General features: G+C 36.4%; 2 protein-coding genes across 2 annotated transcripts; both read left to right on the top strand.

Moving 5' to 3' along the window:
- The first annotated feature begins 475 nt into the window (after window positions 1-475).
- On the top strand, window positions 476-11,337 carry SWIP (strumpellin and WASH-interacting protein). Its single transcript, XM_072298619.1, has 5 exons — window positions 476-585; window positions 1,455-1,675; window positions 3,354-3,444; window positions 4,269-4,398; window positions 6,847-11,337. Exon 5 carries the CDS (start codon window positions 6,889-6,891, stop codon window positions 10,291-10,293), a length of 3,405 nt encoding a protein of 1,134 aa, XP_072154720.1. The 5' UTR covers window positions 476-585; window positions 1,455-1,675; window positions 3,354-3,444; window positions 4,269-4,398; window positions 6,847-6,888; the 3' UTR covers window positions 10,294-11,337.
- A 4,690-nt stretch (window positions 11,338-16,027) lies between these two features.
- LOC109041062 (uncharacterized) lies at window positions 16,028-16,939 on the top strand. Its single transcript, XM_019057222.2, has one exon. It carries the CDS (start codon window positions 16,028-16,030, stop codon window positions 16,937-16,939), a length of 912 nt encoding a protein of 303 aa, XP_018912767.2.
- Window positions 16,940-17,085: the final 146 nt, after the last annotated feature.

Raw genomic sequence — 17,085 nt, 5'->3', positions numbered from 1 at the left:
CTGAAAATTGTATCATATGCCCCCCCCCCCCCCAAAAAAAAATAAAAATTTTCCAGATGTTTTGAATGCAACAATTCGCAAGTATTTCTTTCTGAAAGTAGAAAAAAATAGCATAATTATTCCGCAGAAATTGATGGAAAAATTCTGTATGGAAGCTTCAAAATGCGTCCGATTAGTCGTATAAATTCTAAAATTTCTCGGGGGATGCCCCTCGGACCTCCCCCCCCCCCCCCTCCGTGCTTAAGGCCCGGACCTTAAAACTGGTACCAGGGCCCGAGATGGGATGTGGCGGGCCTGCGCATTGCCAATCACGCAATCACACTCCTCCGTAGACTTTTTTCAATGGTTTATCTCGGGACCCGGCATCCCCCCCCCCTCCCCCTAACATTTCAAAATTCGCGGTTGCACCCACAGTGCTCAGTAGTGAAGTAACGCTCTCTCGCGTTGAATGTCACCAACCTTGCAAATTCTGAACAAGAGCTGTGATTGGTCAACGAATTAAATATGGCTCCCTTTTTTTAGAGGTTATCTCAAGTTGTTTTGTTTTGTTTGATAAGATAAGAAGGAAGGAGGTGCGAGGTGGAGGCATGGACCAAGAGAATAAATAAGGACCCCCAACTCCGGTTAGCGCTGACATCAGCGCTCCCTGGCAGAGGGTGTAGTGAACTAAACCGATGATTGGGTCTTCCTGTTTATATTTCCATGCACCACCTATTTAGGCTTATCACTCAGTAGTGCTCATAGTCATAGAAGTTTCTAGATCCTCGTATCCTCGTGGTCGCCCTGCAGTTTTGAAGAGTTTAGTGTGAAAAGTTTCCCATTTTCATTTCAATCTTCGTCAGTCTTCGTGTACATAAACTGGTATTAATATGAAGTGTTATTTCTAACCGTTTTACTCAGCAGCAACTGCTGTTGAGAAAGCCAAAGGAAGTGTGTATGTAGTGTGCAGCAGGAATCAGGATTGTACTTTTAGCCGAAGGCGCCTCTCTGTTAAGTGAAATCTTTTTAGTGAGAAATAGTGTTGTACTGATAAAAATCAACTGAGTGTCACAAAATCAAAGATACTTGACTTCAAGCATTACCTTTAATTTGATTATTAGCAAGTCTCTTTGATTCTGCGTCAGAAGTTGACTGAATCATCTTTGCTCGTGTTTTGATAAGATACTTCAAATCAAAGTCTTTCGCATTGACCTCTGCAGAAGGTATGTATCTATACAATTTCATTAGTTTGCGAAAGTAAAATGTATTAAAGTATCTACACAAATAAATAAATCATAGATAAACAAAGAACATTGCATGGAATAACATACTATAGAGGTACGATCGTGGACCGCTGCGGCGTTAGTTCACCGCACCCTCTGCCAGGTTCGCTGCGAGCGCGCGTTAACGGTTTTTAACACAGGGTAGCATAGGGAGTTGGGAGTCCTTATTTATTCTATTGGTCCATGGTGGAGGTGGAGGTTTATTGCGGCGTCATAAGTTTGTCATGCCTAGATGAAAGAATGGACCTACTCCTGTCGTGTGTAATTGTGTTTACTTTTAGCCGTATCTCACCGAACTTTGAAAGTCAGTGAAGTCCAAATCCCTTTACAACTTCTTCTCTCGGTCTCGTTCAGCACAACAAAATATTTTGTACATCAGTTACGTGTGAACTTACACCCTCCAACTGCAACAGGTACTTATTAGAAACCTCCTTTAAAATGCTAGTTGGCAAGCAATTTTCAGTAAAACTTTCTATCTGAATGTTGATTTATTAATGATAAGTCAATCAAAAAATTTTAAATGCTGAATGGTGAGTGAATGCAAGATGAAACACTTTAAATAAACTCATTCTTCCGTGCTGAGCAATGGGTTCTCTACAATGCTTCAATTCTTACCAAAAGCAGAAATGCCCATGTCGCGGTTAAGAATTTAGTTGGGCTTTTAGACGGACTGAAACATCTAAGTTAATCCTAACCGTGGCGGTAAATTTAACGGAGTTGTGGGAGAGCAAGAATTGAACGAAAAAGCTTTTGGTTGGACCGAAAGATTTGTATTAAAGAATTTGGAAAATGATGGAATTACAGAGTTTGAATAGTCACACTTAGAATAAACAATGCCTACGGAGAGAGAATGGCATAACGTAGTACTACGGGTCAAGATGGTAAAAGGACCTCAATTTTGGGGCAGCGCAAGCTTTTATAGACTTGGTGACGTCACAGGTGGTGAGACAACAAGTCTACACGCTATTGGCTGGCTATAATCAGTGGAGCTATCAGCTGCAAGTTCAGTAATAAAAGTAATGGGTAATTTTAGGAGATGGCTGGGAGATATGACTGAAAAAGAGGAAAGTGTATGAAATCCAGCCATCCCTAATGATTGAACTGAATATGAATAGAAAATTTATAAGTTGAAGAAAAGAACAAGTTGCAGGTATTTCAGTACCTGTGACAGCCCATATTCTTACCTGGTTCACATTATAGTAGTACAACTGCTTAAGGAATTGCACATCAAAAGTTCATCATTAAAATTGGCCAAGTAGGTACTGGAATTACCGCTGCTATCTCATTGTTTGCTGTGGCCTAGGAACAGACATTCCTTAAAAACCTTACATTTTTATGACTTTGGAGCTTTAAATAAACATTAGTGGAGGCATTGCGTTACAAATGACAAACAATTTGACATGAGCTGATAGCTACTTTAAGGACAAATCAATACAATCAAAGAAATGTTATGTAATAGTTTAAACTGCTGGAGATCTGCACCTCAAAATTTTTATGCTGGTGTGAGAGGAGTTGTGAAAAGTTTCCTGGCTCTTCTTTACAGTCCATACCAAATAATTTTATGCACTTCAAAAGTATGTCTGAAGATCCATCATGATTCTCGTATTTTTTTCTATGCACAGCTACTTAACGAAAGATAGCTGATCATCAGTTGTAAGCACCTCAAAAGTGTGTAAAAGTAACTTGCATGGACTCTCCTATGCTCACTTACCCTGTTTTACCTGCTATGCTCTAAATCGTAAAGTCTTCTTCAATTAAGTTTATGTACGCTTTTTAAAAGTGTCGCAGGAGATCAACTGTCCTCAGTTTAACATGAACAGTGATTAAAGAATTAAAATGGTGTATCTCCTATCTCACATTAAGGCAGCGAAAAACATAATTCAGTATTGCTATTTTAGTATAGTTATTTTGTCAGTTGACTCAGTCATAGGATCTCCTTTCAATTGTCGTAACTCAAATGACAGGGAATAAGTCACAAGGTGCCCAAAATGTCCTCCGTCCTCAGTACTGTAGTTTAAAGTTGAAAATTAAATTGCTCCACCTCTGGTTTTTGATTTTGTTATTCATAGCGTTTTCTGTATGTTTCACCAGCAATTGGCGCCTTATCTACTACCGGGTTGATAATATCAGGCTGGCCTTAAATTCCTAATTGCAGCAGCAGTTTATGCTTCTAATCACTGAGGTAATATTTCTTGCATATCAGTTATGCTATTAACTTATTCGTTTAAATTTGAAATATTTTTCTACACTTCTAGCAATCAAAGGTGTATTTCAGGGAGGTAAATACCCCACTCTTTCACAATCAGCCCTCTGCACACTAAATTTGATTTTCTAGGTCAATTTCAATCAATTATGAAGATATTTATTCCCCTCCCCCCCCCCCTCTTACGGATCAAGCTGCACATTACACTTCATTTATCAAAAGCCAAGTACAGTCATAGAATTCCAAAGAATCCACAATTTAATTTTCAAGGTTTTCAAGTTAGACCTAACCAGGAAATCAGGATTTTGAAGTGTCATTGAAACATAGAATAATAGCTACCAGAAGGGCAGCAGTGGGCCATCTTTGATTCGATTTTTGAAATCCCCAAGACCCCCGCTCAGCCTACTGTTTCAAATTTTGCGGGGGAAAAGAGCAAAGTCCGCTGCTCTGACCCTTCGTCTCTCTACCGTTTCAAATTTTGCAGGGAAGAAGAGCAACGTCCGCTTCGGAAAAGTGACTATACGTGATCTTACTGGAGGATCTGCTAGATACCTGTCTTGTAGCTATTGTTCTATGATTGAAAACAGGAAAATGAAAAAAACGCCAGGGTGAAATTTTTGAATCTCTTTTATTTGTTTCCTAGATTCTAGTGGACATTTTAAGCAGAGAAGGCTTTGTATTATAATTTAGAAGTAGTAGTTTTTAACTATACCACATCCTCTCATGTCAGTTTTTCAGGGAATTTCATTTTCTAACTTTTTCTCTTACCAACTTTCTAACTTCGCGATTTTTTCTTACAACAGGATTCTCGAAGTATGATCATCGGTAACTCCTCATCATCCTGAATCTTCCATAGAGCATATATTTTGATGAATTGTTTTTACCGCAACATGTGTTTGGTTTTTTCTAATCTTCAGTAAATTATCTCTCCAGGTAAGCTAAGATAAATACTCAATGAACATTCTACCTTCCATTTCAGGCTAAGGAAAATATAAAGGCAAATTATTCTTAAAAGTTTCCTTTTAATATCATCCACTTGATAAGGGACGTTAGTTCGAAACAATTCAAAACTGGAATAATGGTCTCATCAATCAGCTGTGTGATTTGAGAAAATTTTTGCCCAAAAATATCCAACAAAATCAAAGTTTTGCCTCTAACTTTGCTGTTCAACAAACATAGTTTTAAGAAGTTATTAAGTTTTTACCTCCCATGTTCAGTACTACTTATTATTTCTTTAAAATGTGAGTCAATGCTTTGTATGGCTTGAGAATTAACTGGACCAATCGCAATCCATTCCTGGGAATATTAAGTTGAGAATGTCTCTGTCAAAAACTTACATTTTGATTTTAGACATATTATGAAAGAAACACCCTGCTGTTAAATCTGCCCTCATGCATAAAAGCTTCTTTTTGAATCACTGCCTTTCTATTAAGAATTCTTGCTTGTGTCTCCATAATCATGTCATGGACCACTAGACAAGGTACGAATCGGAGCATTCTGATACACATCTCTTGACCAGAATTTCACATAGAACGATATTCTTGCATCAAAAATTACTGAAAGCAACTCCTAACTAAGATATCAATGTTTTGATTTTATATTGGTCACGGGAAATTTGAATTGCCTAGTTACTAGAAACTCAATACTCTACGTAAGTCAAATCGCATAACACAAAGGTTCCGACAGGTTTCTTAATCGAACACTTTTCATTTCCCACTCTGTATAGTTCAAACTATCTATAACTTGGTATATTGCTGAGCCAAAGCGTCAAAATTGAGGTTGCCAGATTTTTACATCGCAAAGACTGTCATGGTAACGTTTAGTGTGCGATTTGACTGACGTAGACCATTGAGTTTTCATGAGCGGGAGGTTTGAATTCAAACGTCAAGGAACATGAAATATCTTTGTGAGGTGTTAATTTCAGTAATTTGCCACGCAAATCGTGTTCTCCGTGAAATTTTAATCGGGGAACATGTATCAGAATGCTTCTTTTTGTACGTTGTCTAGTGGTCCATTTAGTGAACTAACTGAGTGCAAAATTCCACAATATATTTCTGAAATTTTTTATGAGAGATGCTACCTTTTCATGACTCCAGATATTTTTTATGCTATGAAGGAAAAAATTGATAGCTGTATAATTACCAGTGGTTTAAAACCTTGTTATTTTCAGGTCTACAAAATAAAACGTATTGATAGAAATTTCTCCTGCCAAGAAAATTTTGTTTTACAATTCTTACTGCACTTCCTCAGAAAAAGTTTGAAGTAGGGGGGGGGGGGGGGGGGACCGAAAGAAATCAAAGAACGATTCAATTGGCAGCCACTTGTCTACCTAAGGCTGTTTATCAGAACCCAGGAATTTGGATAGCCCCCAGGGAGTAATTGTTTATCAGTATGATAAAAATAATTTTAAGTTTAATGCCACTGAGAGATCAGTTTTTCTTTCCATGTTCAGCTGTTGAAAAAGCTATTTTCACCCCATCCAACAGTAAAATTTTCAATCTGTATCATATTTAACCATTTCCTCATGTCCTGTAAAGCATCGGGCAGTATGAACTAAAAGAGAGATTTTATACCATTCAGTCAATTCTAATGAGTTTATCTGAAATGAATTCATCATTTTCGACATTGTATCGATAAACATCATATAATTTTTCTTGGCGTGTGTTTGTTTTGAGTCTGATTCTATATCTTGAAATGAACGGGCATCACAAGTTTCAGTTGAAAGATAGTTTTATGAACTGATTTCTCCATTATTTACAGCATTTTACTGCTAAACATAAATGATCATCAATGATCAGTAATCGTAAATTATCTGATCTTTGATACTATGATTGAGATTGATTTACTGCACTTGGTAAAACAAGAGGATTCCTTGTCCAAGATGCTTTGTGAGCCCAAATTATTTGAATTTTACTTGAAGAATAATGCTTAATTTTTATAAGTGGTAGCTAGGATAATTATTGTGAAATGAACGGCAAATCGACAGAAGGGCAATGTAAGCAGGTTGTGCGCTGTTTCTCTTAGATATCAATTCGCAGAATTTCTTGGCATTAAAAGCAGCATTGTTGCCAGGCAGCATCGAAAGGTCACCACTTTTCCACCATCTAACCCCATATAAAGTACCCATCCATATTTTATTGCATAACCTGACAACCTTAATATTAGATGAGAGTAATCAAAACTTACTAGATCTGACATCAAACTCATGATTTGAAATTGTCGGCTCCGAATTATTTTTTCGGCTTCAATGAAAAATTAGCAACATTCTCAGTGCAAAACAACTAAGTTTTAAAGATCATCTTAAGCATGATATCATGTGTTGCGCTTTTGTCTTTATTGAACTCGTCAGTTTTGTTGAATGTAATTCGTTTTCTCCCTCAGTGGTGATTCATGTCGGAGTAATCAGGAAACCATCCAAAAACGATGGACAATGGTACTTGGGCCAGAGATGAAAACGATGGAACCTTCAAAAGTGTCGGGGAGGTGCAACTTCGCAAGTATGGACATCTTTTGGAAGAGTATGAGACTAAATTGCAGGACGTTGAAGAGACTTTTTCGTTTTCATTGAACTTTAGCAGCATACCTGTCCCATTGGAGATCTCAGCTGAAGAAGATACTGATATTGTCAGCTTAGTCGATACAGAAAATAGAATTTTAAACAAGATAGTTACAGTTTTTGCTACACTTTGCTCTGAGGTTCAGTTCTTACACGAGACTGCAAGGAAGGATTTCATCAATTCCATTTTATTCTACGCAGATGGATGGGATAGTGAAGTTCCAGATGGGCGTATTTTGAGAGTTATTAGTCAGTTTTTACCAGTGTTGCAAGATTTATGGAATTATGTCAAGCACTGTGAACAAGTGGTACTGCAGATTATTACTCAACTAGGAGCTCTTCATGACTTTCAATGGGACACACCAGCATTGTCTCCCTCGGCTTCTACTGGACAAATTCATCTTCAAGTTGTGTTTGATGAGTTGGGTAAACTTTTGTTGGTTTTGGCCACCTTGGATGAGGCCATTGCATCTCACCCTTTACTCGTTCAACATTTTGTGTATTACAAATCTTCAGTTGCTGCGCATTTAGCTTCAGCTTCATCAAGCGTAAAAGTTGATGTACATAAACTGAAGAACTTGGACAGTGTCCTTAGTAACTTACAAAATGATATCCTCTCCCGCCAGATATTCAAGAATGTATTGCAGCTGCCATTCACTTCAAATCTACCTGTGCAGAAAAACGGTAAACTGTGCAATGAATTCAATTTGTACCTGAAAACAGCTGCACAAGACTTGGAAAGCAAGAGCCTGCAACAGATGGACCACAATCAGCTCCTGAAGTGGGCGAGGCTATGTTGCGTTTGCGTCTTCAGTGTTCACTTGTTTGGGTCAACCGATAAGAAATTATTGAAAGTTTTCTTTGACTTATGCAAAAAATTTCATTCGGTCACTCTCTGTGGAAGTGTTGTTTGGTTCCCAGACCAGTTCTTGTTTGAGCATCTCTCTGGACTGGCCAACACACTCGATAGTAAAATGTTAACAACTGTCACTAATAACCGCAAAAATTATCTAGTAACCAGCTCTCAGAATATTAGCAAAGAAGTGCAGCTGTACACAATGCAAGTTTTCAACTGGGCCCTGAGGATGGAAGTACGCATGTGTGAGGATCTAAGCAATGTCAAATTGAATGAAATGAAGGATAAATATGATATTTTGATTGAAGGTTGCCACCTCTTATGCCAGATGAAGAGACTGGTTAGTGTCCTCACAAATTTGCACGGATCGCTTGGCAAACCAATGACTAAATCGTTGGTATTAGGTATTTGTAGACTTATCGAATTGATGAAAGCCGTTGAACATGTATACGAAAGGCTCTCTACAAATATAGCAAAATGTATCAACCTTCTTTTCCAATTTTTATCATATCAAATTCTTCGATTCATTCTCGTAGCCAAGAAAAATCTATTGCAAGACAAAAAATTTAGTGATAAGCAGGTCGACATCCTCTCTTCCTTAGTTTTAGTCGAAAAGTTGCTCAGTGGGCCAGTAACAAATAGTCGACTGCAAATTATAGCTATTGCGTTGACATTCACCAATCGCATTAAAACATTCACCGAAGGAGATTTTTTGACTCTTAATAATTTGCTTTCCAAGCTGCAAGTCATTTGCAATCTCTCAAAGGAAGTCCAAGATGGTGCTAACTGTGACTTTTTGTATTGGCAAGTCATTATTCCTATTTACTTTGAGCACATCAGTAAAAATGTACAGGAATTTCAGCATTTAATGTATATTTTCAGAGCATTAGAAAATACCGCTGATGCTGTGGATGGATGTCTACAAAGATCATCTCCATCGCCAAATAACAGCTCCCTCGATGCTGATATCTCTCATTTTTTACGAAGTCATCTATTAAATCCCCTGAATCGTGATGTTGAGACAAATCTTCGATTGCACTGTCACACTCATCTTGAAGTAAGTCAAAGAACACTAGATCCAACCATAGTGAATTATGCAATAGCTCTAAGAAATAACCCAGCCCACCTCATCAATAGATTTTTTAATATTAAAGGAAACGTAGAGCATTATCTGAATCAAACATTTTATGACTTAACCACAGTAGCCCTTCATAATTGGAGAACGTACGGAGAAATGAGGGTATTGGGGGAGCTTAAATTTAATCTGCAGACAGTTGAAGATAATTTACCAAGTCAGACATTAGAACAAGGTCTTGATGTGTTAGAAATAATGCGCAACATCCACATTTTTGTCTCAAGATATTTGTACAACATGAATAACCAAATTTTCATAGAGGCCTCCAGTAATAATAAGCATTTGAATGCAATAAATATCAGACATATTGCAAATTCGATCCGAACACATGGAACTGGCATCATGAGCACAACCGTCAACTTCACTTATCAATTTTTACGAGAAAAATTGAACGTGTTTTCTCAGTTTTTACACGATGAACGCATCAAGTCTAGACTAATGAAGGACATTCAGTATTTTCGAGAATTAAAAAATCAAGACAACACTAAGTTTCCCTATGACAGAGCAGAAAAGTTCAATAAAGGCATCCGGAAACTAGGTGTCACCTCAGAGGGTAGCTACTTGGATCAATATCGCATCCTTGTTAGTCAAATTGGGAATGCAATGGGTTATGTACGAATGATACGCTCTGGAGGCCTCCATTGCTGCTCGAACGCAATTCAATTTATTCCAGACTTGGATGATATCGTCAGTTTTGAGGAACTCAGCATTCAAGAATCCATGTCACCAGCTTGCATTGAAGCTGCCAAGTCTCTGGACCTGATCATTGGAAACATGACTCAAAGCCTTTTAGATAGCACCGATTACTTCAAAGCTTTAGTGGACGTTTTTTCTCCTGCTATGCGAGACCCAAAAAATAAGCATCTACAAAATTTTTACATCATCATCCCTCCTCTGACGTTAAATTTTATCGAACACATGATAAATGCCAAAGAAAAAATGAATAAAAAAAACAAAGTGGGTGCTGCATTCACTGATGATGGCTTCGCAATGGGCGTTGCGTATTTATTGAAAGTGCTGGATCAGTATCCAGAATTTGACTCTTTATATTGGTTTCACTCTGTTCGAGACAAATATACGGCAGACAGGAAAAGTTTGGAGGAACAAAAAATATTTGCTTCCAAGGATGATGAGAAATTACAACAGACCCTTAATTTAACATCAAAACGACTTGAAGCTTATGAACAGGAATTTGAACTTCTTTACTACAATTTGAATAGTGCCCGAATATTTTTCCACAGAAATCATTTTATCTCTAAATCGCACCTTGAATCCACATGAAAATTAAAACGGAAGTTTGAAACTGACAGCCATCAGCAGGGGCTGAGGATTCTTGTGTGTGTGAAGGATTTAATCAAGCAGAACCATGACATCTTATTGAGAGCTTACACTTAAAACTAGACTACGTTTTGCACTTAGGAACTATTATTTCTGGTTTATATTGCAAACAATATATGTGTCATTACTTTCCTCATGCACATAGGCGCTTTCATGGATGAGTCAGAAATAATTGTTCCTTATTCCAAAATGCAATGCAACTGTTCATCAGTGCCTGAATTCACTATTCCAATGTCACACATGTTCATTTCCCAAGTATTATTTTTCTTTTTTCCTTTGTCTTATTTGGTAGTTACAAATCAGTCACAGTAAAGAAGACGAATTTTAACCTGAGTTACTTTCGAATAAGTATAAAATCTATTAATTTAAGTGTCAAAAAACATTAATATCTTGGTTAAAAGCTACTTTCAATTATTTTTGTCTCTTGCATTGTATTCTAATTGTTTGATGAGAAATATTGTATCATTTTGCTTACACCTTGTCTAATGGTCCATCGTAAAATAGCTGATGCAAAGGGAACTCCCAATCTCTCATGCAATGAATAGAAGTATATAATCAATCCTTAATATTTTTTAACTATGGATTTTCCACAACTCAACTAAAGTCTTTTTAGAAAGTATATTACAGAAAGCATATCGCTCTACAATACGATATAATTCAAAAAATGAAATGGATAATTAGTATAACATGAATATGTAGAATGTAGACTAAATTTAGCAGAAATGAATCAAGTTTCTAGGTACATCTCAAAACGGCGATTCTTCTCTGAACAGTTAAATCATGCTATATTGTCTTGGATTGTACCAAAAACTTGGTTCCTCTCTGCTAAACCCAGCTTAAATAATTATTATTTGGTTGGAAAAAATTGGGAGCCTGAAGGCTAACAATTGTAAAATTATGAAAAAACTGTGACTGTGATATTTATTTTCTTTTGTAAGAAATTTACTCGTCAATAACTATACAATAAATCTATATTCTCATCATCAACATTTTATATTTTCTCAAATTTACCTTCAAAATGGTTATCAAGTGCTCACTCGGCAAACATGCGAAAATTGATGTTTACCAACCCGTCAATGAATGGTATATTGTGACTCCTTAAAGATTATTTTAAAGGAGATTGTTAAAAAAAGAAATAAAGAATGACCTATGTAGGATTAATGAAATCAAACGAAAGTTATCTCTCAATCATCATAACAAAAATAACAGAGGAATTAACGACAGCGAGGAGAAGCAGAATCTAGGATAGAATATCCTAGAAATAATTGGTCACCTAGTGGACAACTAAAAGACTGGAAAAACAGTTTACCAGCATATTAAAATTTTACTAGAACGTCATATACATTACTGCCAGGGAGGATTGAAAATAGATGGATAGAGTCTATGAATGAGTCTTTTGCTTAATTTTTATAAAGCTCATTGGGCGTCAAGGAGTTAATAATTGCCTCTGAAAGCTTCATAGTAATCTCAAATTAATTTTACTGTGATCGGAGTATTTTTTGCACCACAGTCCCACTTTCAGCTTTAGCTGTGTCTCCACGGGACGTTTCACAGGATTTTTCCCAAGTTCGAGTCGCAGGAATGAGACCTCTGGGCTTTTTTCCCTTTGAACAAGGCAAAAAAATTTCTTTTTCTTCTTTTTAAGTAGTTTCTAGGACTCCTTAAGGACTCTTAGTTGGTACTGTGATTAGTATCGACATTGACTAACTCAATATTTTTCCCAACTTTGCAAGTGAGATTTTCCCTTGGGACGGATCGCATGGAACGTCCCTCGGAGACAACGCCTTCATCAATGCATTCTAAAATTTGTCGCTTCTATCTCAATGAAAGTCGCATTATTTTATGAGCTCTTGTAACATCATCTTTCTATGAATTTAATTTGTTTCAGAAAGCTTTCCTAGGACTGTTTCTCATCTTTAATTTTTTAGAAGACTGCTAATAAAGGATTTTTTATTGAATTTATAAATGAACAACAACCACAAGTTATCCTTACCATCCTCAGAAGTTGAGCATGCATTTTTAATTGATTTTATTGTTTCCATTAACGGAGTTCAATCAATCAACAGAAGCTTCACCTACTCTTCGACAAGACTTTATACTATGCAGAAGAAACTACTTTAGTAGATATCTACTTAGTTGTCACCTAAAGTAAGGAGATATTTAAGTAAGTCAAATTTGTAAAGTGCAGCTGGATATTATTCAGAAATTTTAAGTGGCACAGATACAACATTTTTCTAAATTCAACTATGTTGTTTAAGAATATCAAAAAAAATTTTGAATCACAACTACCAGACACTCAACGTATTGTTAGCACCTCGCGAGGCAGTCGTAGGCAGTCGAATGTTTTGTTTAATTATGTTGTTCCAGCACTTGGGCAAGTCAATAAAGAGGCAGCAATTGACCGTTGGGAATTACTTCAAGCTGCTGCCACTGGTAACATAGAGTTGCTTCGTTCCAAACTTTCAAAAGGCTCAGATGTGGATGCCAGAATAAGTGTCGGGGCTCATGTTGCTGGGTTTTTTGGTAATGTTTTCACGTACAGTGACGTTCCCAAAGATTTACCGAACTCTTATGTAACACCATTGCATTATGCAATTTTAAACGGTCATCCAGAGGTAGCAGCGCTGTTGATTTACAGGAAAGCTCAAGTCAATGCTAAAAGTAATCAGGGTTACACACCTTTGCATTTGGCAGCTGGAACAGGTTGTAAAGACATCGCTGAGTTACTAATAGAAACGGGAGCAAACATAAATGTTACCAGTGCCACTGGCGTAACACCATTACATTTGGCTGCAGAACAAGGGCACTTGCATTTAGTCCAGCTTTTAATCTTAGAGGGAGCAAAGTTTAATGAAATGACTGAAGTATTTGATTTTAAAGAAGACTTAAGTCAGAATTACACTAAAACACACTTTATTCACCGCTGGACACCTTTACACTTTGCTATAAATGGAAATCATTTTGATGTAGTGAAAAAAATGCTGCACATAGGAATGGCTCTTGGAATTGATTTCATCAGCCCTTTAGAAGTAGCAAAGGAGGATTTCTTTCGGAGAATCATCAAATTCTTCTCATCATTGAGTGAACCTTTAGACCCATACAGCTTTCGTCTACTGTCTGATCTGGCAACCAAGAAAAAGTGCTCAGAAGCATTAACGAAAATGATGAATAAATACAGATATTAACCTTAAATAGAGCTCAATATGTTGATGAGTTCATTGTGCTACCCTCAAAGTGAAATTTGCTTCAAAACTTGTTTTTAAATTTGTGCAGTGTAATTTACTTCCCTCGACGTGCCACCCTCATTTAAGAAAAATTAAACAGGTCGGAAAGAGTCAGAGTTAGAGTGTAGCTTATTCGGAAACAAACCAAATGTAGTTAGTAAGTACTTTCTCAAAAATGTCTTTTTATGCCAAAGTTGATTCAAAGAATCGTTGATTTTCCAAATTGTAAGAAAAAAATCCTCTGTGTCAAACTATACATGTAGACTCTGTCACGTAGGTACGTGTGTCAAGTTCTAGCAATGTCCTGTGCCTTATATTTAGTGGATAGATTTTTTAGTCTTCTCCTTCTCCTTTAATTGTTTTAAAAGATAAATTGAATTAAAAGGGAATATTGAACATTTTTTCTTAATTTTTTTGAACTTGGGTATTTATATTTTTATAGGGTATTTGTATTTTTATATAATTTCTTCTATAATATACGTTTTCACAAAACTCTCTTCTTTCATTTGCAGAATTTACTTCTTCACGCCATTCTATTTTTTCTTCTATGAAAGAGAATCTGTTTCATTTGTCAGTCTACCAATCATGCTCTTGATTCAATTTTCCTTCATTACTAAATTTAGTATCAGAAGATAAAATTATCTGCAAGTTCTAAGATTTTGGCGAGTAAAAAAAAAAAGAAATGAGAAAGAAAGTTGGCACAATTTAACTTTGAAAATTCCAACAAGTCAAGAGATTTAGATTGTTTAAATGAACATAAGCCCTTTTCCAAATTTTTTTGGCACCAGACAATATTTATTAGAGAAGTTTGATTAATAATTTAACATAGAGAGGAATAGATTGTTTACTAACAAGCCTTGACCTTGTCTCCTAATCAAGTGATAATAAGAATATCAAAGAAATTACTCGTCAATTGGTGCACAAGTAGTGAACGTTCTCGCAAGTTAGGGGGAAAAATTAGTGTTTATAGCTTTCTTATTCTTCTTTAGTGTATTTTTCAAAGAAAATACACTATTGTTCTTTTTGTATTGTGGCTTGCACTGAAGTCAAAATCACCGAAATTAAGTATTAGAAAAAATCATATGTTTGCCTAAGTTACAAGAAAAATTTCTCATTTTTTCACAAATTACTGAGCAAGGCAACATTGCATCTTATCATGAACACAACAAACTCATACATAGGCTTTTTGATTTTTAGCTGTATACTTGTGGTCGCAGGTCATGATAGTCTTCTGCGCTGAATTTTTGGAGAAAGCACTTCCTTTGTTGTGAGTTCATCTGTGCACATTTTCAAGATTATAGCAAAATTCTGTCTAAAATCTACGGCTTGAAATGACTCCTTATTTCTGCGAGTAGGTAAGAATTTTTTAATGAATCATGTTGCATCATTCAGTTACATCTTGTTTTGTTAAGAGCTAATGCAGTAATTTTTGGCCAATGAAAAGATTACCATTTCAAAAAGAAGGAATTCTTCCGAGCACCAAATAATGAGGGGGAAAATCGGGTTTTTCCTAAGTTTTAGTCATTGCGAGAAAATTGCAACAAAATAAATATTGTCACATTAATTTATAATTATGCTAAAGATGGTCCTATAAGTCGCCACAATTCTATCTGAATGTGTCATGTTTGAAATTTTTGTAACTAAAAACAAATAATAACTAAATAATCCACTGAAAAAATTATCTTTTGACTGGATGTTTCCAATGGACCTATGAATATAATATTGAAATTGGAGACATTTTTCATTCTTTATTCATTCTTTTCTCATTTCTTTTTTGTATTTCCTTTTCAAAATTTAGTGAGGCGGAAACAATTTTCTTGCCAAAAAGTCCAGAAGTCAGCTGTTATAAGCTGTACCTGTACTCTCATATAGTTTTGACAATTTGACTCTTTACTTTGAGAAGAGTATTCTGTAAGCTTTTCAAGTCATGATGTTGATTTGGTCTTTTTTAAAAAATAAAGTAGGATCGGAGATTTTGAAACATCACGATCGAGATACCTACGCTTTTTTCCAGTTTTGCTGTCCATAAACTTTCTTCTTTATTGCAAAATGTAGTCAACTTCAATTGCATATTTGGCTCTATATAAGTTTAAGAAAACCACAATCACAGCTTGGATACTTTATTATGATGACTTATCTAATCACTTTCGCCTCTATTGCCTCCTAAAAAAATATTTATTTTTGTTTCAGGGAAAAACAGTCACCCTTCCACATGCATTCGAGCCCTCTTTAATGTACCTAAGAACTGGCCGTAAGATGTCAATTTGAAAGCATAGCTATATGTGAAATTCATTACAAGAAACCATTCAACGATTGCTAATGTATGTGTCAAATTTTATCTAAACGATATTTTCAGCCCATGCAATAATTTTTAATTTTCTTTCGTTCAAAATTGTATTTTTTTACGCAATAATTGATTGCATTTTTCATCATTCTAAAGAAATCGTGGAAAAATGACCAAGCAGTTAATAACAGTTCTTGATACGGTTTTGAAAGGCCTGATGCGCCGTTATAGTGAACGTGTTCCTGATGTACACCGCATTATTAATGCCATGATCAATGAAGGTATCATCAAGTCTGCCGATGAAATAGAGAATGACCACATAGCATTTCGGACAATGGGAGTTCGGAACCTGGGCATCGCATCGCTTGAGAAAATCTTCTTACATTATGGATATGAAAAGCGTGACCCCTACAACTTCGCAGAAAAAAAACTGTCTGCATATTGGTACGCTCCCCCCACTATCGAGCAAAACTTGCCTCGCATCTTTGTCAGTGAACTGCGTGTTCCAGAGCTATCTAAAAATGCCCAGAGTATCATTCATAACTACACAGATGTTGTAACCAGTGACCCGGTAGATTCGCTTGACCTAAATGATGGGGCGGCAGTAGACCAATTTCTACATCAGTCATTGTGGCCTGTACCTAAACTCGCTGATTACCAGGCACTTTTGTCTGAAAGTGAGTATGCTGCTTGGGTCATTTATAACCGATACTATCTGAATCATTTCACAATCAGCGTTCATAATCTAAAACCGGGCTTCAATACAATCGACAAGTTTGTAGCGTTTCTTCAGCGGCATGGCATTAAACTCAATTCAGCCGGAGGCATTGTTAAGGTCAGCCCTGATGGAGGGTTGCTACAAGCATCAACTGTCGCCCAGATGACCGAAGCTGAGTTTGCAGATGGAGAAAAATTTTCCATCGCTGGCTCATATGTAGAATTTGCTGAACGGCAGGTACTTCCTCAATTCGCTGATCTGCCTGCAGATCAGATCAGCCGAGTTCATCGACGAGAGGGGTTTGAAGCGGGCAATGCTGACAAGATTTTTGAGAGCACATTCGTGGCACAGGTTAATCAGTAGGAACTAGCTTGCAAGTTGGCAGTTCAATGTGTAGCACTCTGTCCTCCTTCATCTTCCCTAAATAACATCTTGATTTACCTACTCGAAGCATACCTTTATTGACTGTGATGTTATAAAAACTTTTATCTCATTTGTGATGTTTCAAA

This window comes from Bemisia tabaci, chromosome 1, assembly GCF_918797505.1.
Source record: "Bemisia tabaci chromosome 1, PGI_BMITA_v3".
Lineage (NCBI taxonomy): Eukaryota > Metazoa > Arthropoda > Insecta > Hemiptera > Aleyrodidae > Bemisia > Bemisia tabaci.
The sequence above is the reverse complement of the archived record's forward strand: the minus strand, read 5'-3'. Positions and strand labels throughout refer to the sequence as shown.